The sequence below is a fragment of the Prionailurus viverrinus genome, chromosome F2 (assembly GCF_022837055.1).
Source record: "Prionailurus viverrinus isolate Anna chromosome F2, UM_Priviv_1.0, whole genome shotgun sequence".
Classification (NCBI taxonomy): Eukaryota; Metazoa; Chordata; class Mammalia; order Carnivora; family Felidae; genus Prionailurus; species Prionailurus viverrinus.
Window position 1 is genome coordinate 16,588,379 of NC_062578.1, and position 24,269 is coordinate 16,612,647.

General features: G+C 38.6%; 1 protein-coding gene across 1 annotated transcript in view; it reads right to left on the reverse strand.

Moving 5' to 3' along the window:
• The window catches only part of PDE7A (phosphodiesterase 7A), a 271,768-nt gene extending 247,751 nt beyond the window's left edge, over positions 1–24,017 (reverse strand). Inside the window, exon 1 of the mRNA XM_047842854.1 lies at positions 23,976–24,017. Coding sequence (XP_047698810.1) covers positions 23,976–24,002 — 27 coding nt within the window. The 5' untranslated portion in view covers positions 24,003–24,017. The remainder of the gene's footprint in view (positions 1–23,975) is intronic.
• Between the last annotated feature and the right edge of the window lie 252 nt (positions 24,018–24,269).

A 24,269-nucleotide genomic window follows, 5' to 3' on the forward strand; every position in this document is an offset into this window, starting at 1 on the left:
ATGAATGGGAATAGTAGCGCTCATATGGAATAAAAAGTATGACTATGGAAGAGATCATAACATATGAATGGCCAGGATCTGTTGACTAATAAAGGACCAAGAAGAGGGAGCATCAAAGACCACTTTTCAGCTTAAAGCCTGGATAACTGGGAAGATATGTAATAGATATAGGAAATCAAGAATGGAGCTCATCTTAGCAAGAAGATTAGTTAATGTTTAGATGTTGAGTTTGAGGCAGAGGTGGAAGGATGTGCAATGGAAACATATAACAGACAGATAATATACAGACCACAAGACACTGGACATTGAATAATCATCTCTGGTGCTGGTTCCCAGGTTATATTTGGCAGAGGAAATGTGATAGTGTTTCCTTGGGGAGAGTTTACAAAGTGTTGCAGAGAGAGGCAAATAATTCTCCATAGTCTGTACTCAGTACAAGTGAGGCCTGAAAACTTTTTGAGATTAGTAATAATGGCCCTCAAAAGAAGTGGACATTTCATGACAGTAGGATGAAATATCCAGAAGTATATCCCCAAACTAGGGAGAGGAGAATCCAGGCTATATAACAGCTGAGACAATTCTCACAAACACACCAACTAATTGTTATCACCAATTTCTGAGTGAGAAGTAACTAGAGAGTATTCAGAATCACCTGTATTTTTATATCTAAGTTACTTGCTTAGTAAACTTTAGGAGTAGTTCTCTTTCTAAAAGGTGTCGTCATTCCAACAGACTGTCAGATCCCTAAGTCAAAGAACTTCTATATTAAATTGTTACAGATAGATAACCAATCTGGGTAGAAGGGAACTAATATAGTCAAGATGTGCCAGAATTGACACACTCAGAACAGACATCTCAGAATGCTTTCTTTACAAGGCCTATTTTCATCTGTCCATGCCTGTTGCTGCAGAGATGATACTGCCTGAAGCTTGAGTTGAGCTAAAGATGATCTCTCTGCATGGAGTCATCAGGTTTGAGGTTGAGAGGATTCAGTTAAGAGGTAGAGGAAATATACGTGTTCATCAAATTTTCTGTATAAAGTAGGATTCCCTTTTTACTTAGAAAAAGAGTTAATAAGAAAAACTTCTGAGCACCCCAAATAAGAATATTCTTATTTTTTTGAAGGAGACAGAACAAGGTGAATGTAATCCTCCTTATAACAGTGTAGTTTTTGTTAAGTCAGTGTGAGTATCTCAACTTCTTTCCAGAGTTTTCATCTTCTCAGAGTTTATCTGTACACTGAGTTGCGAAGGCAACCAACAAACATGTAGTAGGGACTCAAACACCTAAACTAATTTTATGAATGTCAGTTACCAGACTTCTTTCACTTCATTTTATATAAAGCCCAGAGCCCAGCATTCACATCCTATTTCACTTTATATTTTGAGCCCTGTTTTCATGTCATAGGTAAGGATGGTTATGAATGTGTATAAGATACGATTGTATATGGATTTACATGATGCATTGTTTATGTAAAAGATATAAGATGTATGTATCCATGTATGGGGAAAAAGTGTGTGTGCCTCCTAAAAATCTAAATGGGGCAAAAGTTACAAAAAAAAATCCCAAAGAACAGAAAATAACAAAAAATCTTGATTATCCATACGTGAATTAAAATTAAAGGCTTGGGGCGCCTGGGTGGCACAGTCGGTTAAGCATCCGACTTCAGCCAGGTCATGATCTCGCGGTCCGTGAGTTCGAGCCCCGCGTCAGGCTCTGGGCTGATGGCTCAGAGCCTGGAGCCTGTTTCCGATTCTGTGTCTCCCTCTCTCTCTGCCCCTCCCCCGTTCATGCTCTGTCTCTCTCTGTCCCAAAAATAAATAAACGTTGAAAAAAAAATTTTTTTAAATTAAAGGCTAAGTTTTCTGGATTTTTTTATAGAAAAAACAGACATGTAGAAAGGTCCAATTGATATCAGAGATTTCTGGGAAATGCCATTATTTTGTACTCTGGCACTTTCTACAGTGAGAGTAGTTGTTAAGGGCATGGGGGAGGAGAGATAGCTGGGAAAGAGGGTATAGACAACCGACAGTGGTGGCCTAAGAGACCTGTGAGGACATCAGAGGACACCAGTGCTAGAAAGCAGATGGGTTCACTTCAGGAAATGAGTCCAGAACTAGGCAATTCAACTTAGCAAACATGCATCAATTCAAACTATGATGAACAATACAATCAAACCCTGGTTTTCACCTTTTCAACTGTGGGCTAAGCACAACAGGAAAATTAAGATCTTGTCCTTTGGCCCTGACAAAAATGCTTGAGAATTCCCTAGGCCGAATCTTGAATCCTATTAGTGAACAGGCTGTTTCAGCTCCTTTCTTGTGGTGGGTGCCTGCTGCCTTTCACGTAGATCTCTTGAAGCTGACTGAAGTGCTTGGCAAGGACTCCTGCCTCTTGGTACCCAAACTCTTTGCCTGGTGGGTCGCGGACTTTCTAGCCAATAGGTTTCCTCATATGATTCCTCCTCTTTGTCCTCTCAGAGTCTGGAACTTGTCTGCCCACAAACCTTCCTTGATCCTTTCTATTACTGACTTCTCAGGATCCACCCTCACCAATCCCTCTTCCTAGTTGAATTCCCAATCCTGGCTCCTAAGCCTTTCCATACTGTATAATGAAAATTAAGATCTCAAGGAATGCAAGTTCTTCAACTGTACACTTGGTCAAAGTTGGAATACATCTGTGATGGTCACTGCTGCTTGCCTGGCACCTAATAGTGTCCACATATGCTTGGTATAGGATAGACATAAAAGAAAGAAAAAATTGAAATAAGTTGTAATGTATTATTTACCCCAAATAGGAAACTTAGAAAAGATCTTTAATATGGTTGACACAAAAAGATGTTTCTGCTTAATCAGCAGTTTATTAAAAAATTTTAAGTGAAAATATTTATATGTTTATAGTTAATTGGGATTTAAATCCTAATAACTGTTCTACCCTGGCTTCCTCAATGTCCCTCAAACACATCAAGTGTCATCCTACTTTAGGACCTTTGTATTTGATATTCCCTCTGTCAGACATGTTCTTCCATTAGTTACTGCATGGCTCATGTGTTCTGGAAGGTTTTTTTTTCTCAGTTTCTTGAATGGCTTGTATGTTCACTTCCTCCATGTCTCTGATCATATGTCACCACAACAGGGAGGCCTTTCCCTGAGTCCCCATCTAGAATAACACCACCCCACCACTCTCTAGATCTTTTGCTTTGCTTCATTTTCTCTCACCTGACACATCATATGTTTATGGGTCCATTTTTGTCTGCTCCTGCTAGAATTTATGAGCTTCATGAGGGAACACCTTTGTTTTATTCACTACTGTATCCTCACTCACTGGAATGGTGCCTGGTATAAGGCAGGTGCTCAGTAACTATTTCATTGAATGAGTAATTCAAGGTGGAAACTTAAATATGCACTTTTTAATCTGATGCTTAAAATTACATTCTTTTAAAAAATGTTTGTTTATTTTGAGAGAGAAAGAGAGAGAGAGAGAGAGGGAGTGGGAGAGAGAGAGAGAGGCAGAGAGAATCCTAAGCAGACTCCATGCTGTCAGCTCAGAGCCAGACAATGGGGCTTGAATTCACGAACCGTAAAATCATGACCTGAGCAGAAATCAAGAGTCAGATGCTCAACCAACTGAGCCACCAGGCACCCCCAAACTACATTCTTAATCAGTACTTCAGTTCAATGGGTAACCATTATTGTTGGAACAGATAAGGAATTATGAAGAAAATAGCCTACTGTATTTAATTCTATTATATTTAACTACAGACTATGCTTATATATATGTATCTATCTATATAATCTATTATATATATTTACATATATATATATGTGTATATATATATGTATATATATATTTTATTTTAGAGAGAGAGAGTGTGCACATGAGCAGGGGAGAGGCAGAGAGGGACGGAGAGAGAATCCCAAGCAGGCTCCACTCTCAGCATGGAGCCCAATGTAAGGCTCAATCCCATGACCCAGGGATCATGACCTGAGCTGAAATCAAGAGTCCAACACTCAACCAATTGAGCTACCCATGTGTGCCAACTATACTTATATTTATAAACATTGTGATATGGAGTACATTTTCCTCATTTTTATTTACCCTTTTGAGCCTCATGAACCTATTCTAAAATATGTTACTGCTTACTCAACAATCTTTTATCTGTAGGCTAAATAAGAACATCTCCCTCCTAGATTACATATAATAAATCATAAAAGTATAAATAGTATAGACACATGTTAGGAATAGCAAAAGCAGACCACTTTAAAAAACACTCATGTTTAATGTTTAATTTTTAAATGGATTTTCTAGTGGGGCTTTTGACAATCTGATAGCCAAAGTGCATTTATGAACTAACGCTTTTAAAGCCACCTACTACTCATTCATGGATAATTTTACTGAAAAATTTTTTGCCACATATAATGGTAAGTCCCAAGCCCAAACCATGGGAAAGGATGCATTTGTCATGATACCATATAATAGATGCCGGATCCTAATCTCTGGCTTCCCTGCTAAGTCAGAGCACCCAGAAAAGTCACTCCTGGAAGTTAATGATCAAAATAGATATAAAAGGATTATAAACAAAAATCAGGACAACTGAAGTGCAGAGGGAGCAAGAAGGGGAAGTAATAATGGTGATCCTGAATGTCCCGAGAAAATTGTGTGGGTGGTTGAACGGTGGTTAGGTCCATAGACTTCTTTTAAGCCTCCAAAGCAAGATTAAAATTTTATTCCTTAGTTATTGAAACAAGGCAGGAGCCACTCTTTTTCAAGTATACACTGGTAGTAAAATTTCTACAGGGAAAATGTGAGGCCTCTCCCTCTCTTTCAGAAGCTAGATTTAACAAATAAGAAGCCTGGTCTGAATCAGAAAACCACTTCCTTGGCCTTAGGAAAGTTACTCAACTTCCTGAGCCTCACTCTCCTCACCTGTTAAGCCAATATAATATTAATGTATATCATAGGTCATTGTAAATATTAAATGAGATAATATACATATGTGCTAAACTGGAGATTAATCATATTAATGATTATTTCTTCCACATTCTTTCTGCACCCTCACTTTTTCTCTCTGCTCCATTTTCTTTTCCTTTATTTTTCCCTGACCACAAAGCCCAATTATAATTATTACTTGTAAATATTTATTGAGCATCAATCAATTATCATCAGACAATAGTTTCAGAAGAGTCAACATGTATTTGTGGATTTACTAAGCAATTATCAGAAGCAACAGGATGGAAGAGACTGTGTGTGTGGTCCCTTGCCCAGTTGGGTGTACAATCAACATGCAATGCAGGCTGTTATTCCATACCTTGGGGAACCATTGCTGTTGAACTGATGATGGTGGCTGGTCTTGATAGTCTAAGAATAAAGACCTGAAGTGTTTGGATTCTTGGGAAGCCCATTCCTATGTGGGATTAAGAAGGTTCTGGGTATGTACTTCCTGGAGTGGATAGTGAAAGGGGGCTCATTTCCCTGCCTCCTAGAGTCCCTGAGCTCAGAAGAACAGGCTCTGTGAACTTTGGAGCATGACTCTCTCAGGACAATTTCTGAGAAGTGGGCCTATCTAGAAAAAGGCTGTGTCCCATACATTTGGCTCAACCAAAGCTGGACAGAGATCTTTGAAAGTAGTTTTATGGAACTCCTCTCTGTGCTTTCCTTGCTCATATCTTTGTCCTACCTGATCTGCTCCCCATCCCTTCACAGGACTACTGCTCCCAGCTCCCAAACTGAAATTTTTACAATTCCCTGAAGGAGTCTTGTCTTCTCTCCTTTGCTTATTAAAGAGCTGACCTCTCTGCCTTTATTTTGCTTCTTAGCCTATCTCTTATTTGTCAAGATCCAGCCCAAATACACCTCTGGGCAGTCTTTCTTCATCCCCATCCTACAACAAGATGTCTCTCAATATGTTCCCATGGTCTCAGTGCTTGGAGCCATGATGGCCCTCATCAGTCAGTCAGTATACAGCTGTCATGACTCTCCATTCTTCTGAAAGTGCCTTGATAGTACAGACCAGATTTATTTGTTTACTCTTTGTGTCCCTAGTACACAGTACATACTATGTGTATATAGTATAGTTCCTGATGCTTACAAAGTGCTTAGTAAATTTTGTGGAACAAATTAATAAGAATCTTCATTACATTCCCCTACATACTCTATCTTCAAGTGAGCTGCTAACTGCTCTCCCCAAATAGTTTGATGAAATAGTGTTGACAAAGTGTACACTTTCACCTGTTTCCTTGGGTATTAAAAAGATTAATACCTATTTGGCAACAAAAGTTTAGTGAGGAGCCTTAGTTCCTTGGAGGAGCCTTAGTTCTTTGGAGGAAAGGGGTCATGCATATTTTAAAATTCAGTAACAAATCTGATCCACGGTTATTGCTACATTTCTCCTTGTGCTCTGCTTATAGAGAATTTGGGTGCCTTGAACTACTTAGGAAAGTGGCATAATTTAAATGACTAAAACTGACCATATATTACCCAACATTCTTATCAGATGAAATAAAAGAGATACTTTAGACGAGTAAACAACAACAACAACAAAACCAAAATGACCATTGATTTGATTCACATACTCTTCACCCTCCATTTGGGGAAAACCAACTGTTTTATTTTATTTTTTAATATTTATTTTTGAGAGAGAGACAGAGCATGAGTGCGGGAAGAGCAGAGAGAGAGGGAGACACAGCCAAAGCAGGCTCCAGGCTCTGCGCTGTCAGTACAGAGCCCGACATGGGGCTTGAACCCAGAGGTCATGAGATCATGACCTGAGCTGAAGTCAGATGCTTAACCTACTGAGCCACCCAGGTGCCCCTATTTTATTTTTTTTTCTTAAAACAGAGTGTAGACTGCCAACTGTTTCTGCCTTCTTTCTGAGATAATATGTCCAGACATCACATGCTACATTGCTATAGGTAGCAATTACAGAAGATGAGTAGAATACAGATTCAGAAATGAATACAAGAAAAATATTCACTGGGCATTGGTGGTGGCTGCTTTTGAGAAATCCACATAAGTATCCTTGCTGAGTAATAGTGAGGTTTTATTGAACACTAAATCCACCCTCTCTCCCAAAATTGGTTCTACTATGTCCCTTAATTTTTTTCAGAATAAACTCTTCTAGTTACCTTTGCTTCAGGTTGCCCTTGGTATTGATGACTGGACTTCCAAAAATGACAATGGATGGAGCTAGGGGATTCCAACTCTGACCTACTTTCCACCAATATCACCACCTAGGGTTTGTAAAATAAATGTAGAAGAAAAGGCATTAAAAGCTTGATTGGGGGAGGGGGGACTTCAAAGATGAGCATAAAAATATGTAATGAAAACAGAATGATTGAATGCCCTAAAATGTCACCATAAAGAGACATTATCACTATCAGTGAAGAAAGTATATGTATGTATAAACTTCAAAGAAAGTGTATGTATGTATAAACTTCTGAAGTGTGAGAAGAGCGACCAGCTATGAGCTAGTACAATTGTTGTAAAAACCGACATGGACTTTGTAGTAACAGACCAGGTTCAAACTCTGCTCTCTCACTTAGTAGCTATGTAACACTGAGCAAATTATTTAACTTCATGAAGTCTACCTTCTGTTTAATTTGGATTCCTAACTACCTTACAAATTTACTGTTCACTCATTCAAATAAGTAATAAATGTTTGATTTTTGAGCAATTCCTAGAAACCAGATACCATGCTGGGTGCTAGAGATTCAACAATAAGACACAATGTTTTTCCTCATGGATTTCATTTTCTAGGAGCAGAGATAGTATAAAATAATTATAATACATTGTGACAACTGCCTTAATACTGTTAAGTTCAAGATAGTACAAGGTGATTGTGTCCCCTTAGGACAATCAAGGAAGGCTTCAAAGAAGAGATGAAGTTTAAGCATCAGTGAATGTTTAACAGATGAGCAGAGATAGGGAATGGAAAGACTGCGAGTACAAAAACAATGAGTAGCCAGTGACATGACGTGAAAAATTTAGAAACTTCACGAGTTTGGGAAACATCAAGTGGCTCAGCTTGTCAATATATTTAAGAAGTAAAGAGGATTGGTGACCATCTGAATAAGAAGGTGTAGCAAGGAGAAGGATGACACCAAGGCTTCTGTAGCAAAAGACTCAGTGGACGTTGATGTCCTTTACTGAGGGACACAGAGAAGGGATGTTAAGAAGAAGGGATGACGAAGATAAAGAGGCAACTTTGGGACAGGTTGACTGTGAGGGTTCTGTGAAACGTCTAGATAAAATGTCTTGTAAGCAGTTCAATGTACTGGTCTGGAGCTCAGGAGAAAGAACTGACCTGGAGATTCAGGTTCAGAACCCAGAGCCTCAGATGTAAGACCAGATGAGCACTCGGATCTTTCCTTCACATAGGCTGACCTCAAGGCAAATGACAAAGTGTGGGGTGTGGGGTGGTGTCCAAGGGAAATCCACAATTTGGTTCAGAGTCTTTGTGGGGAAGAGTGGTATGCTTGGGAAACCCTCTGGTCCGCCCTCATAGCAGAATTACCATCGAGGAAAACCTGCCATAAACCAAAAAAGTACTGTCAAAATTATATAAGTTATCTTATTTGCTTGCATTTTAAAAGACATTTTGAATGAATACAAAAGACCACAGCAGTACTTATTAAAATCCCTGTCTCTTTCTTATTTGCTTCCCTCTCATCACATACTGCTCCTTCAACCCTCTTCCATGTCCTGAAAAACCTTCCCCTACTTCCAGCCCCCACATTTCCTTTTCCTATGTCCTTCACACTTTCTCTTATTCTACATCACAAAATCCCCAAATATAAGTCTGATAAGGAAGAGCTTCTCTGGAGGGTGGGGAAGGAGAACAAATGAAACCTGCAAAGTCAGTATCGTTTTAGAGGCCAGGAAGAGGAGAAAGGTTGGAAGGACTTATGCATTAATAATTTTGTTCTTGTTACAGTAGACTCAAAAGCCAGGCTGATAATCTAAATAAGTCATGCATGCAAAGAAGCTCAGCAGAGAGCAAGGATCCTTGTTCCAGGAAATGGGATGGAAACCAAAAAGTGAAGAAGGTTCTAAGCCATGGGTGAAAGGTGTTTCCTAGAGAAATTCCCTGGGATGCTGCAACTGCTGCAGCAACTTGGATATGTTGTAGTCATCTCTGGTACAAGGCGAAAGAAACTATTAAAGTTTCTGGTAAGGCCTGAACATCATTGGAAGAAGGTATAAAGTGAGAAGAAAACAAGAGCCAGGACAGAAGCTTAGGGAGCAGGTTGAAGGAGAAATTCAGTAAAGGATTCTGATGAGAATCTGTCAGGAGGTAAAAGAAAACTGGGAGTGTGTGGTGTCCTGGAAATTAGGATGCATTTTTTCAAGGATACAGTGTCAAATGTCTCATAACCATCAAATTTGATATGGAATGGAAAGTAATCATTGGATTTGGCAATTGGGAGGTCACTGATAACCTTAGCAAAAGCATATTCAATGAAATGGTAGAGGCAAAAGGCAAATTGCAGTGTATTCACAGTGAAAAATGAAAAACTGGGGACATGAGGACAACTGTCCTGAGAAGATTGTCTGAGGATAGGAGACAACGTAACAGCTAGAGGAGTTTGTGCCTTCCCTTTCTCCCTCTCCCCTCCCTCCTTCCCTTTTTTGTCTCTCCCTCCCTCCCTTCTTTCCTTTCTGATAGTCAAGACTTGAATCTCTTTAAATGCTATTGGGTAGGATCTTGTGAAAAAGAGTCTACAAGTCCAGAAAGGAAATTATAGAGAAGGGGTGGGGGGAGCAGATTTAGATTGAAGGATTCACCTGGAATAAGAGAAGTAGGATTATGCTTTCTTCTGAGAGTAGAGGGAAGGGAAGTTTTAGTAGGAAAGCAGGAGGTCATCAATCAGGAAGTTGAAGGAGTTTCTGTCTGCTAGCCCTCAAGCTCTCTGCAAGAAGTTGGTAAGGTCATCCACTGACAGTGAGGTATAAGGAGGGAGGAGTTGGGTAGGGGGACATAGGGAGAAGTTTGGAATAGTGACAGTATAGAATGGGAGAGGGGGACAAGATAAATGGCACAAAGGTTCATGTTTATAAGACCCATGTTGGAGACACCTAGTATATTTGAGACTCATAGGATATTTTTCTCAGTTGCAGCTGCATGAGGTGCAGAGATGCTCTCATTAGATGTATTCAAGGATAGCAGTTTGAGGCAGGTGAGGCATTCAATGCCTGGTTCCTCGCAAAAGAATATAGGTTAGTAGTACAGAAAATCATGCAGTTGTGATTTTCTAGCAGGAAGAAATGTTTTCATTTAGTGAAGTTTAGTCAAATGAAGTCTAGTTATGGCATTTAGTCAAGGCCATGAAGGTCTTCTAAAATTGTTGGTTTTAACTTTGGGCAAATAAACTGCAAAATATCAGGTGGTGCCACTTGGTTAGTGGACCTCAGGTTGTGACTGCTGTTATCTTGAGGATACAGCAGGGGTAATCAATTCCCTTTTTGCCCTACCCAAGTCACGGGGACAAAAGAATTCCAACAGATATAATCCTCTTGCCCTTGCAGACAACTTCTAACATACCAGGAAGTAGTAGAACAGTGACTTTGGGGAAATTGCTTACAAAGTGTCCACACACATGAGATTATTTCTTACAATTTTTGCATAAAGGCAGAAATGTTTTTTCTCAGAAGAGAGATCTGAATTCAGACAAGGTGGAAGCAAACATAAAAGAGCAAGAGCCAGAATCAACCAATTTGTCCTTTTTTCATCCAGTTAAGAAAGCAAACTAATCTTTCAGCAGAGAGGAGTCAAAGCAGGCAAGAGAGATGGAGTGAATCAGAAAGAATGCCCAAGGATTCATGGAGGTCATAGCTATGCTCCTTGAAATTGCAGTGTTTGTGTAATATTTCAGAAAGAAACCTGCACCTGAGCCAGAGCCCATCTTGAGGCATTGATTGTGGAATGAATGGGAACACAGCTTGTGTGTGTGTGTGTGTGTGTGTGTGTGTGTGTGTGTTTATGTGTGTGATGTAGTACAAAGTGGAAGGAAAGGAAACTAACATTTGTTGGATCTTTACTATGTGCTAACACCTCACTTTTTCTCATTTAATTCACATATCAACTCTGTGCCAGGGATGTGATTTTCCTTATTTCACAGAGGAAACAATCTGGGGCTCAGAGTGGTATGAGAACTTGTTCAGGTTTGCTTTCAGAGACTGCACACTGTATGGCTGCATGGGTTGTAGAGATAGGCAGAAAAAGCCTGAGGACTTGGCTCTGCCACTAACCACCTCTGTCACTTGGGGAACTAGTTAAGAATAATTGTACCTGTGATAATCAGTTTTTTGTGTAAACTTGTCTAGGTTACAAGTCTTCAATTATTCAATCACTATTCTAGTGTTGCTATGAAGGTGTTTTGCAGATGTCATTAAAGTCCATAGTCAGTTGACTTTAAGTAAGGGAGATTATCCTGGATAATCTTCACAGGCCTGCTTCAATCAGTTGAAAGAACTTAAAAGTAGTGCTGAGGCTTCCTTGAAGAAGAAGAAATTCTACCTGTGGACAGCAACTTCAATCCCAGACTACTCTTCTCTATAGATTTTGGACTTTCCTTGTCAGCCACCATGATCACATAAACCAATTGCACCAAATCTCATAAATTTGTGCCTCCTACTGATTCTGTTCTCAAAAGGAATCTTGACTGATGCAGCATCTCCCTCTGGTGGGTTGTGAAGATTAAATAAAGTAACGTATTCTCTATGGGAAGTGCCTGACATGGTTGCCAGAAACACTAAAAAGTGGTTTGAAAAATGGCAGTTACTATTATGATGACTTGGCAAACACAGGTTGAGTATTCATCTCGTTGACTTACATATAACCTGACATTTTACCCAACAACTTGGTCAAGAACTGTAGTTACTGGTCTGGGTTCAATCCCTAATTCAGGGTGACCTCAAGCAAGCCACAACATCGAAGGGCCTTGGTTTCCTTTCTGTAAAATGAGGAGCTGTACAACAAATGATTTTTTGTACAAACTCTTCCAGCGTTGATGGTCTCTGGGTCAGTTTTGACCTAATTTATTAGTTTTTTATTAGGCTGGTCTATTTCATCCAACTATCAGACAGGATCTATTCCATTACAGTTACATTCAAGGCTGCTTCTACACAAATAACTCTCTAATTACTGCGTGGTTTATGGCCCGGGAATACGAACTAAGTTTAATATTAACCTGAGCAACGCATTCCTGGTCTTTTAGCCAGTGATTATATAGCTCTTGCTTTACCCCAGACTACAAGCCATGGGGAACATAAAAGAGCATTAAATCTGGCTCCTTCCCTCAAGGAACATAGGGAGACATATAAAAATCAGATACTATTATGAGGGACTATATATTTAAGTCAAAGCACTACTGGAGTTGAGAAAAAGGGGAAAATAAGATCATTCTGAGTTGGAATGATCAGAAAGGCTTAATAGAAGAGGCAGGAATTCAGATAGATGAGATGTCTATGTAAGAGATGAGAAAGAAGTTAAATCTTCCACTCTTACTGTGTGTTATTTATTCCACAATTGAATGCATGAGATTTGGGCATCTCTTTACATTGCTGCTTGCCTTTGTGGACACAGATGATTTTAAAAGTGGCTCCTTCATAACTTCAGGCTTTCTCTCCTATTCTCCATGGCATGTTCTATGCAAAGATAAATGGACAGCAGGTATACTCCCTTGCTCTCATTTACACATGGATACCTGCAAACACCATGATAAACCCCATCATCCATGCATTAGGGTACCCCCTCATTGGAGATTAAGCTCCATTAAGGTGGGGACTGTGCTTCTCTTGTCCACTGTATAAATATTCATGGATAAAACAGTGAAATCCTTGCTCTCCAGAATACAGGAAACAGACAGGGGAAGTTTCCCTATTTGAAATTTTCAATGGAATTATACCCTTAAAACAGGGATTTTTTTTTAAAATGTTTATTTAGAGAGAGAATGAGAGAGTGAGTATGCAAAGGAGGGGCAGAGAGAGAGAGAAGAAGAGAGAGAGAATCCCAAACAGGCTCCACACTGTCAGTGCAGAGCCCAACTCAGGACTCAAACTCATGAACTATGAGATCCTGACCTAAATTGATATCAAGAGTTAGTCGCTCAACCGACTAAACTTCCCAGGCATCCCAGGGATTCTTACACTTTGGAAATTCTTTGATTTTCAATGTCAGCCCAGTCCAACTCCCCACTCCCACTCTTTGCAAAATGTTGGTAAAGCCCTACTGGCAGAGCTTCTTATCCAAAAAAACATTGACAGAACTACTGCCAAAAACTTGATGGAGCTAAACAAAAAAACCAGTGGCTGTGGGTAGAAGAAAAGTTATGCTTGAATAACAAGCAAACACCAGAATGATTAATTTTATAAGCACACCTTTGAGATCAGATAAAGGCAGCTTGACTTTTAAAAGACAATATTCATTTTTATCGGTTTAATAAACATCTCTTAGCAATATTGATAGTCATCTTTAATGGGCAGGAACAAAGAAACCTTTAACAGTTAAATTTAAATTGTTCACTAATCTTACTTCAGTTTATTGCATCTCTCATGATGATCTTTTGCTAAATGAGTCTAAAAATATACTTGGTGATGTGTGTAAACAAGCCAGAAATTCTCAAGACTGTGGTCTAATGAAAGCAAACAAACAGGGTTTACAAAATAATTCAGAACACTGAAAGAGGCAGTGTTTGAGATATAAATATAGATTTCTACAAACAAGAAGTTAATAATCATAAGTTAATATCCATAAGGATCACTATAAAGATTGGAGTAGAAAAATATCCTCCATATTCAGAAAGATTTCCTAGTCAATTGCAAAATAATTCTGTCCATCGATTATTAACATTTATATTCCAAAAAATTTTTCTAAACATTTATTCAGTTACAACTATGTACAATGAATAGTTCTCAAAACATACTGTATCCAATAAATGCAATCAATCATTACATATTTACCAAGGACTGAACTATGAATATTCTGGGTAATGTAGTGTATGTACACTGTTTTTGTCTGTCAGCTTCTATGTATTCTCCCTTCTTCTGTTAACAACACCTGAACTTGCCTTTGGGGGGTCACTCTCTCCCATTTAACACTATGTGTTTCTATGGGATTGACCCCACTCTGCTAGCTCCAAGGATATTTAGGTAATAAAGACCTGCTTAGTTGTCCTTTGGCCACAGTGATTGATTTAGAGATGGCATAAGTACAGATAGAAATAGAGGTGAGTTTGGTTATAAAAGCCAGGCCAGTGAGATTAAATTCTTGGGTTTTATTAGAAAAACTTGAGCAAGAGAAGCTCTCCTTCTACAGATTGAAAGCTGTAAGGGTGATGAGCTGAGATCCTGTTAGAAAGACATTAACACAGAAGGTAGAGAGCAAGACCAAGTCTTAATGGTGGTGTTGCCTTTTTCCACTTGCCCCCAGATCTTCTCTCTCCTCTTCACTACTGGATGACTAAATTAATTCTATCAATCTCTCTTCCCCACTGACTCTAGGTGGGAGTGCTATGAAGAGATCAGGGACATTAGGTTATTTCCCAGTCCCTTTCTGTGGGGTTTCCTCAGGATGGCTGTCCTTCTATTGGAGGCTACAAGTCCTGTTAGGAAATCCTCTCCATACAACTCTCTGCCTTCAGGTTCCAGTAACCACTCTTGGTTTGCTCCTTCAGGCCTGGAGATAGTAACAATGTCCCACTGTTACTTACTCTGATATATCAATATCCCTTATAACTTTCCTAAGTTCTGCTTCCATCTTTGCAATTAGCCCTCTTTTTAAAACCCAGCTGGATAGAGATGTCTATTTCCTGCCAGGACCATGACAGATAAAATGACATTATTATAGTTCTTAATCCAGACATGCCTAAAGATAGTGATACTCCTGATTTGTCAGTTACTTGAGCCAAATAAATTCTCTTTTTCCCAAAGGCTGTTTGAATTGTATTTTCTGCCTCTGATAACAGAAAGTCTTAATATAGTTTGTCATGTTGTTTTGATTTCATAGACACAAAACACTTAAATAAAAGGGAGAGGACACTGTTATCGACTGAATTGAGCTGCTCAAATATTTATGTTGAAGTCCTAACCCCCAATACCTCAGAATATGATTCTCATTTGGATACAAGTTCTTTAAAGAGGTCATTAAATTAAAGTAAGGTCATTATCAGGGGCCCTAAACCAAGCTGATTAGTATCCTTATGAAAAGAGGAGATTAGGACACAGACATGCACAGAGGGAAGACATTGTGAAGACACAGGGAGAAGACAGCCATCTTTGATTGAAGTAGAAACCAACCCTGCTAATATCTTGATATCAGACTTCTAGCCTACAGAATTGTGAGAAAATAAATTTTTATTGTTTAAGTCACTTAGTCTTTGATACTTTGATATGACAGCCCCAGCAAAGTAATATAGGCATCTATAAACTAGAACTGGGAAAGACACTTCTAGAGGCCAGGTCTCTCCAGGTCTCTGATTCAACATGGTCTCTTAGCTATGGCATCTGTGTCTCTCTGCAAATTCGTTTCATTTACATTTATAACTCACTGGCTACTCCTTCAATATTTCCCAATCCAAATGATCCTAAACTAATTGACTTGGTTAACTGCCATTCATACTATTAGGGTGAAACCTTTGCACTGAGTCAACCTCATGAGTTTCTAGCCAGCAATGGATAAGCTTCCTTTGGATTATATGCCCTTATCTGGTTCTACCAGTGGCTGCTGTGTGTAAGGAAAAATCATATGCTGGTTCTCTGCACAGAAAGTGGTGGGAGGGCCATTTATAGAGAGAAAGAGAGGCTGGATACAGCTGGCATTTGATAAATTCAGCATTTGGTCTCCTGAACTAGTGGCATTAATAATTTTATGAAAACATCAACACCAACACATACTGCTCAGATCTGGCTTCAATTTTTACTGTATTAGTCAATTCCTCATTTCAGTTACTTACAAGACCCACTATCTTGACCTTGAGTCTTATAAGACACCCTAGAATCCTTACAATAACCACACTGCTGTGCTTGACTTAGTTTGGTATGTGTTTGTTACTTGAAAACAAAAAATCCTTGATTAAAATAGTTTCAAAAGAGAAAAGCAATTTTGTTCAAGGAAGAGAGATTTGTTTATGTTTATGTTTAATTCATCCTGACAGTTATATCAACTTTGTGATTATGCTAGTGTCTCTTCACCTCTTCATATACAAGAAACAGAACTGGTACTGAAGAATGGCTTCTACCTCCCAGGAATGCTGCCAGAGAATCTTAAGAAGGTACCTCATGAGGTCATATACTCTTACCTGAGGTAGGAATTGTTATCTTTTAGTTTATGGAACCCTAAAGAAGAGAATTATTTCAAATTTCCTGAAATGTTAATTTTTTTTCCGGCTCCATGAACTTCTCCACAGCTCTTTACTTACTTCCTGATACCACACAGACAAGATCAAGTAGATGTAGGAATTAAGTTTCACAATTTGTGGAGCTGATATCATGTGTCCAGTTGTTTGAATAAATTTCTGTCTGCAGTTATTTCCCTCTTTGGGGAAGTCAGGGGTGGCGCATGGAGGAACTGGGTTGGGATGGGGCAACCTTGTGGGAACTTCAGCTTTCAGGCCTATTCTGCTGCCCAGTAGGCCCATCCAGCAGAATTACCAGGATTATTTCACTTTTATTCAAAATCCTGAAGGTGTGAGAGTCTGAGTGGGTGGGAGAAGCTTGATTTATTTTTACCAAGGCTGAATATTTTGGGACAAGAGGGGGCATACATGGAAAAGCCCCTTTTTATTTACTAGAGACAAAATGTAAAAACACTGAATGATTTAAGACAAGAGGGCCACAAGATCAAATTTTCATCCCAGAAAGACCACTCTGAATCACTTTGAGTGGAGAGTGGTTTGGAGGTGGGCAGGCTGGAGTAGAGCCAGGCTCAAAGGCTGTTGCAGGAAACCAGGCTAGAGATTTTGATGGCCCAAATGAGTTGGAGTCAGTGGGAATGAAAAGAGGAAGGCAATGAGAAAAATGGAAGGATTACAAGTGTGGCTAAGGCCTGCTGTCCAATATTCCAGGAGGAGCAGGTGTAAGGGTACATCTGTTATACTAGGACTTTGGCATTGAAGAAAGGGATGGGATGGTTAGTACCATGCCTGAACAACTCTGCTTTCAGTTCTTCTCTCTGCTTAAAACCAGTAAAGAACTTGGAGACTTATCAGGATATTGTAAATTCCTTTAAAAGACAAAAGGATTAGCTGTCTCATCTGCTGCAGAGGTAGTAGGGTTGGAAAGAGCAATCTCTGGGTCATTAGGAGCTGGACAACTGGTGAACAGCAAAAAAGCTGCCCTTGGAGCACTGAGGAGCATTCAGCCATGGAATTGGAGTCAGATATTAGGGATATTAAGTACTGATGCAGCCCAGCCCTAGCTGGTCTTTCAGGGAAAGGAACTATTTAATGGGGAGGAAAAAGGGGGCTTGAATTTTAAGTGGGTGTACATTAAAAAAAAATTTTCCCCTAACCATATTTCATCTCTCACCTTCCTGCTCCTCATACATTTTAGTGACCACATGAATGATGAATAACAGAGGCCAGACCTTTGCCTGGTGAGGTAGATGGTATTATTGTCATATAAGTATTTGCTATTTTCTCTCCTCCCTCCATTGACATTAGGTCTGGTCACATTTGACTTGCTTTGGCCAATAAAATGTGCATAGGGGATTTAAAATGTGCTCCTGTGATTTGGTGTGGCCTTTTGCATTCCTGCCCTTTGCCACAGATAGAGGCCTCTCCTTAAGCCTGGGTCCCAGAGTGAGTATAGAAAAGCATACTTGAACCACCTGCAGGCTGGAGCAGAGCCATTGCAGGCAACCTCAGACTCATGAGCAAAATATCTTTGTTTTATAAGTCATAGAAATCTGGGGGTTGCTTATTACACAGCATTATTACAGCAAAAGCTGACTAATATACAAATTATTCCCTAAAAGTATGATGCTGTTGTAATAAGAACTTAAAATACTGTCCTTGCCTTGGGACTGAAAAGCAGGCAGCAAGAAAGTGTTGAAGACTGGAAACATGATGATCTTGTAGTAGCAGCAAGATTATGTAGAAGCAAAAATTTGGTAAAACCTGCAATAATTTGAAGACAGAAAACATACCTCATGAATGGGTGGTTTGGGGTGACAAAATTTTAAGACAGACTGTTATTAGCATGAATTGGTTACTGCCTTCGATTAAAGCCTTTCAAGAAAGAACTGGCCTGCTTGTAAGCAGGGATGAAAGAGTAAAGAGTGACTCCAGAAATTCCATTGCAAATTTTAAAAATAGAACTGTTTCTCATCTTCTTTTTTTTTTTTTTTTTAATTTTTTTTTTCAACGTTTTTTATTTATTTTTGGGACAGAGAGAGACAGAGCATGAACGGGGGAGGGGCAGAGAGAGAGGGAGACACAGAATCGGAAACAGGCTGCAGGCTCCGAGCCATCAGCCCAGAGCCTGATGCGGGGCTCAAACTCACGGACCGCGAGATCGTGACCTGGCTGAAGTCGGACGCTTAACCGACTGCGCCACCCAGGCGCCCCAGTTTCTCATCTTCAAATAGAAAAATGAAAACATGAAAAATGCTAAAAACCACAAACTCTGATTGATGCTAGTTAAGACCAAGTCTCAAGACAAAGATCTAATAAATATCACTGTCATATGTTTTGTTAAACGTTTAAATGTATTAAGAGAGCACCCAGTAAATTCTTTCATCTGGACAAAATGGCTCATAGAAAAGAGATGAGGACTAAGTTCCACTAACCTAATAAGCTCAAACCCTCTGTAATTACACCTAGAGAGAAATAGAGGCATGACTTGAAAATTACTGTGGCTATGGTTGTCTCATGGAGTTAACTAAATCACACACAAAAAATTAAAAATAGTTTCTGGGGAGGAATTTAACTCTCAAAACACCGTTGCCCTGATTAAAAGAGACTGTGACTTAGGGATGCCTGGGTGGCTCAGGGGGTTAAGCTTCAGACTTTGGCTCAGGTCATGATCTCATGGTTCAAGAGTTTGAGCCCCCCATTGGGGTCTGTGCTGACAGCTCAGAGCCTGGAGCCTGCTTCAGATTCTGTGTCTCCCTCTCTCTCTAACTCTCCCCCATGCTCTCCATCTCAATCTCTCTCTCAAAAAAATTAAACATTAAAAAAAATTAAAAAGAGAGAGAGAGAGAGAGAGAGAGAGAGAGAGAGACTGACTATGACTCTATTAGCCATGAAAAAGACCTCAGGATAATAATGTTTCAAAATTGGTTCATTAATTGTAACAACTATACCAGACTAATGTAAGATTTAATAACAGTAAAAGCTAGGTGTTTGGTACATGGAATTCTGCAACTTTTGTAAATCTAAAACTATTTTCAATTAAAATTTTATATAAAAAACAGAAAGACTAAAAGCTTTTCCTCTAAAATCAAGAAAAAAACAAGAAATTTGATTCTTGCCACTTTTATTCACCATAGTACTAAAAGTCTTAGCAGCAGCAAGCAGACAAGAAAAAGAAATAAAGGACCTTTAAAATGGTAAGGAGGAGGTAAAACTCACTATTTACAGATGTCATGATACTATACAAAGAAAACCCTTAGAACTCCACCAAAAACCTATTAGAACTAACAAATGAATTCAGAAATTTGCAGGATACGAAATTAATATACAGAAATCTATTGTGGTTTTATATACTAATAGCAAAGTGGCAGAAAAAGAAATTGAAGAAACAATCCCATTTATAATTGCATCAAAAACAGAAAATACCTAGGAATAAATTTAACCCAGGAGGTTAAAAACCTGTATTCTAAAAACTATAGGATATTGATGAAAGAATTGAAGATGACACAAACAAATGGGAAGATATACCAGGCTCATGGATTGAAAGAATTAATATTGTTAAAATATCCATAGTACCCAAAGCAACCTACAAATTTAATGCAATACCTATCAAAATACCAATAGTATTTTTCAGAAAACTGGAAAAAAGTTTACTAAAATTCATATGGACCCCCAAATGGCTTAAGCAATCTTGAGAAAGAATGGTATCACACCTCCAAATTGCAAACTATACTACAAAGCCATAGTAATCAAAACAGTATGGTATTGGCACAAAAACAAACACAAAGATCAATGAACAGAACAGAACAGAGAGCCTAGGAATAAACCCATGCTTATATGGTGAATCTATGACAAAGGAGGCAAGAATATACAATGGGAAAAGGACAGTCTCTTCAGTAAGTGGCGGTGGTTAAACTAGATAGCTAAATACTATCCAAGTCTTGCAAAAGAATGAAACCGGACCACTTTCTTACATAATATGCAAAAATAAATTCAAATGGATTAAAGACCTAACTGTGAGACCTGAAACCATAAAAATCCTTTTTTTTAATAAAATGTTTTAATGTTTATTTATTTTTGAAAGAGAAAGAGACAGAGAGAGACAGAGCGTGAGAGGGGGAGGGGCAGAGAGAGAGGGAGACACAGAATCATAAGCAGGCTCCAGGCTCTGAGCTGTCAGCACAGAGTCCGACATGGGGCTTGAACTCATGAGCTGTGCAATCATGACCAAAGTCAGACACTTAACTGACTGAGTCACCCAAGTCCCCCCATAAAAATCCTAAAAGAAAACATAGGCAGTCATCTCTTGGACATCAGCCTTAGCAACATTTTTCTGGGTATGTCTCTCAGGCAAGGACAACAAAAACAAAAGAAAACCTACTGTGACTACACCAAAATAAGCAGCTTTTGCACAGTGGAGGAAACCATCAACAAAATGAAAAGGCAACCTACTGAATGGTAGAAGGTATTTACAAACAATATATCTGATGAGAAATTAATGTCCAAAATACATAAGGAACTTATACAATTCTGTGCCAAAAAACCAAACATTCGGATTAAAAAATGGGCAGAGGACCTGCATAGAAATTTTTCCAAAGAAGACTACAGATGGCCAACAGACATATGAAAAGATGCTCAACATCACTAACCATAAGGGAAATGCAAATAAAAACTACAAGAAGATATTACCTTACACCAGCAAGAATGACTAATATCAAAAAGAAAAGAAATAATAAGTGTTGGTGAAGATTTGGAGAAAAAAAGAACTCTTGTGCAGAGTTGCTGGGAATGTAAATTGGTGCAGTCACTGTGGAAGAGTATGGAGTTCCTTAAAAAATTAGAAATTGATGTACTATATAATCTAATAATTCCACTACTGGGTATTTACCCAAAGAAAATTAAAAATAAGATAAAAACACAGAGGGAGGCAAACCGTAAGAGACTCTTAAATACAGAGAACAAACTGAGGGTTGCTGGAGTGGAGATGGGTGGGGGGATGGGCTAAATGGGTGATGGGCATTAAGGAGGGCTCTTTTTAGGATGAGCATTGTCTGGGTGTCATAGATGAATCACTGGGTTCTACTCCTGAAACCAAATACTACATTGTATGTTAACTAACTTTAATTTAAATAAATAAATAAATAAAACACATCAGATGTCAACTATACTTTAATAATTAAAAAAAGAAAGAAAAATGAACCATTAAAAATTAAAGACCTTAGGGTCCCCAACATTCTGCAGGCAGGTAGCAGGATGAGGAAACCGCTCAGTGGCCAGGGGGTACATATTTTCCTTCAGATGTGCCCAAGAAGGATAATGGAAAATTACCTCTCAGAAGATGGAGCCAAGAGTCATGAGAACAATGAAAAGAAAAGCTATTCCCAAGGAACAGAATTGGAGCCTAATCAAAGAATACTTCCTACCTCCAGGTTAGGAACTTGGCAACATTTGCAGAGTGAGATTTCAGAATTGCTACAGACCAGTGACTGCTTCCCCCTTCTCCAATGGCTATTTGTTTTTCCTCTCCTGTCACTGTCCCAGTATGGTATGTTGAATGGGGATACTATTCAGCAAATATTCACTTCTGTCTCCTCTTTCTCACTTATATAAAGAGTATTCTATCCTCTACATTGATGTTGGCCAAATGAGCTGTTTTGGCCAGTGAATGTGAGCAGAAACTCTGGACGTGCTTGCACCATTTGACTTGACCCCTCTGCCTTCTGTGTTCCCACCCTCTATTTTAAGAAGAGTTTACCCAGAAGCCACTGTTCCTTTAACCTGAGTCCTAGAATGGAGACTCATGGAATATACTTGAACCTGACCCACAGCTCAGAACAAAGCTGCTGTAGCTTCCCAGCCAACCTGTAAGTAGGATAAAAATGTTTTGTTATCGGAAACCACTGAGAAATTTTGGTGCACAATAAAAGCTGATTAATACACATAGCAAAGGTTCCCAAGAACTGAAGAATGGCTCTAGATGGGACTTGAGCATAATAAAGGTAAGGGAGTAGGTGCAAGAGAAAGTTGTAGGGCATTTCCAGATAATAATCCGTTTTATCTCCAAAATCAGGGTAGATATTCCAGGGTAGAATATGTTCACAGGAGATATTAGAAGTGTCTCAAATCGGGGCGCCTGGGTGGCTCAGTCGGTTAAGCGGCCGACTTCGGCTCAGGTCATGATCTCGAGGTCCGTGAGTTCGAGCCCCGCGTAGGGCTCTGTGCTGACAGCTCAGAGCCTGGAGCCTGTTTCAGATTCTGTGTCTCCCTCTCTCTGACCCTTCCCCGTTCATGCTCTGTCTCTCTCTGTCTCAAAAATAAGTAAACATTAAAAAAAAATTTAAAAAAAAGTGTCTCAAATGACTAGAATCCAGAATTTTGTATGTCAAATTTTAATAATTAATGATACCATTAAAATCTAGATAATAACTATAGTCCCAAATAAGCTCTTATAATGAAGAAACCCCTTGGAAATGAGTTTGAGATATAGAATGCTAATGAATACTAGAACCTCTTAGATCATTTTAATGTAGAGTATACAAATCTTAATGACACAATCTCAACTGTGTTTTTCTGATAATATCTTGAAAACAATTATTAAAATAGACATGTGAGGCAAAAATTAACTGCTATACATATCAAAGAAACATTTAAAAAGAACTTGTTCATTTTTTGAGCCATAAGTTTGTACCTGCTAAGATAAACACAGGTAGAATTAAAACTCCTTTACTGCAAAATTATTTGTCAACAATGACTTAATTAATAATAATATTGATATTTATTTTGCTGTGATACAACCTTTACATATTTAGTTTCATGCTAAGCAATATTTGATACAACAAAATACCAACACAACAAAATAATTCACTTACCCATGGAGTTTGTTTTAATGGGAACTGACCTATGTTCAATGACTGCAAACCACTTTAACAGGTTTTACTTGTTTATATAAGAGACATTTTTAAAAAGACATTTATTTTCCATTTTTCCTGGCATTAACTAGGGACAATCTTGCCACAATTCTACTTTACAAAACTACAAGGAAGGAACACTCAATTTGATGTTCATGTGAAATATAATTACCCACTTTTCTTCCTTTACAACATGTACTCTATAGACAAGATGACAAGCCAAAAAGTACATAATACATTGCCTGCCATTAATAACAAGCATGCTCTTTTGAAATTATTTCACAATAACACTTATTCAAAATATCCTTTACTTGCTTTTTTGAATATTATATTAGAGCACCTCAATAAGCATTGCCTATTTCAAATCAAAGATAGAAACAGGAATTTATTGAATTAATTGACTAGGTGCAATCATAAATAAGTACTATAACTTTTAACATGTACAAAGTTTCATCTCTGCCTACATCTCTTAAAGTAGTTACACTGGCAGAATCAGGGTTCATGTGCCAAGGTTGTAAAAAAATGCAACTCTTCCATCTTGCCTTAAAATACATATCATGCAAACTTCAAGGCTCTTCACAAAGGCCACCTACTTAATAAAGACTTTGTTGAGTCTCCCAAGCACATATGATCTATTTTTCCTTTAAATCCATAGTGTGTAGTTTCTCTCTCTATAATAATAACAAAGCTAATAATAGCCAAAATCACACTGACTTACCACTGAGAACTTCCATGCTTCAACCATGTTAAACTCACCATCTCATTTTTTCTTTGCAGCTCTCCTGCAAAGCAGCAATCATTATTTTCACTTTCTAGATGAGGAAACTGGGAAAGAATTTGAATTCAGGATTTAACTTAAAAAATGATAATCTTAATAACTCTGCTGGAAATATAAATATTTTCTTAAATTTCCTAACATGTTTGTTATTGGTCCTCTATGTAACTTCCTGTTCTTCAGAGAGGAGTCACACAGCAAAGGAATCCTATAGGGATCACCTTACAGGATCTGAAC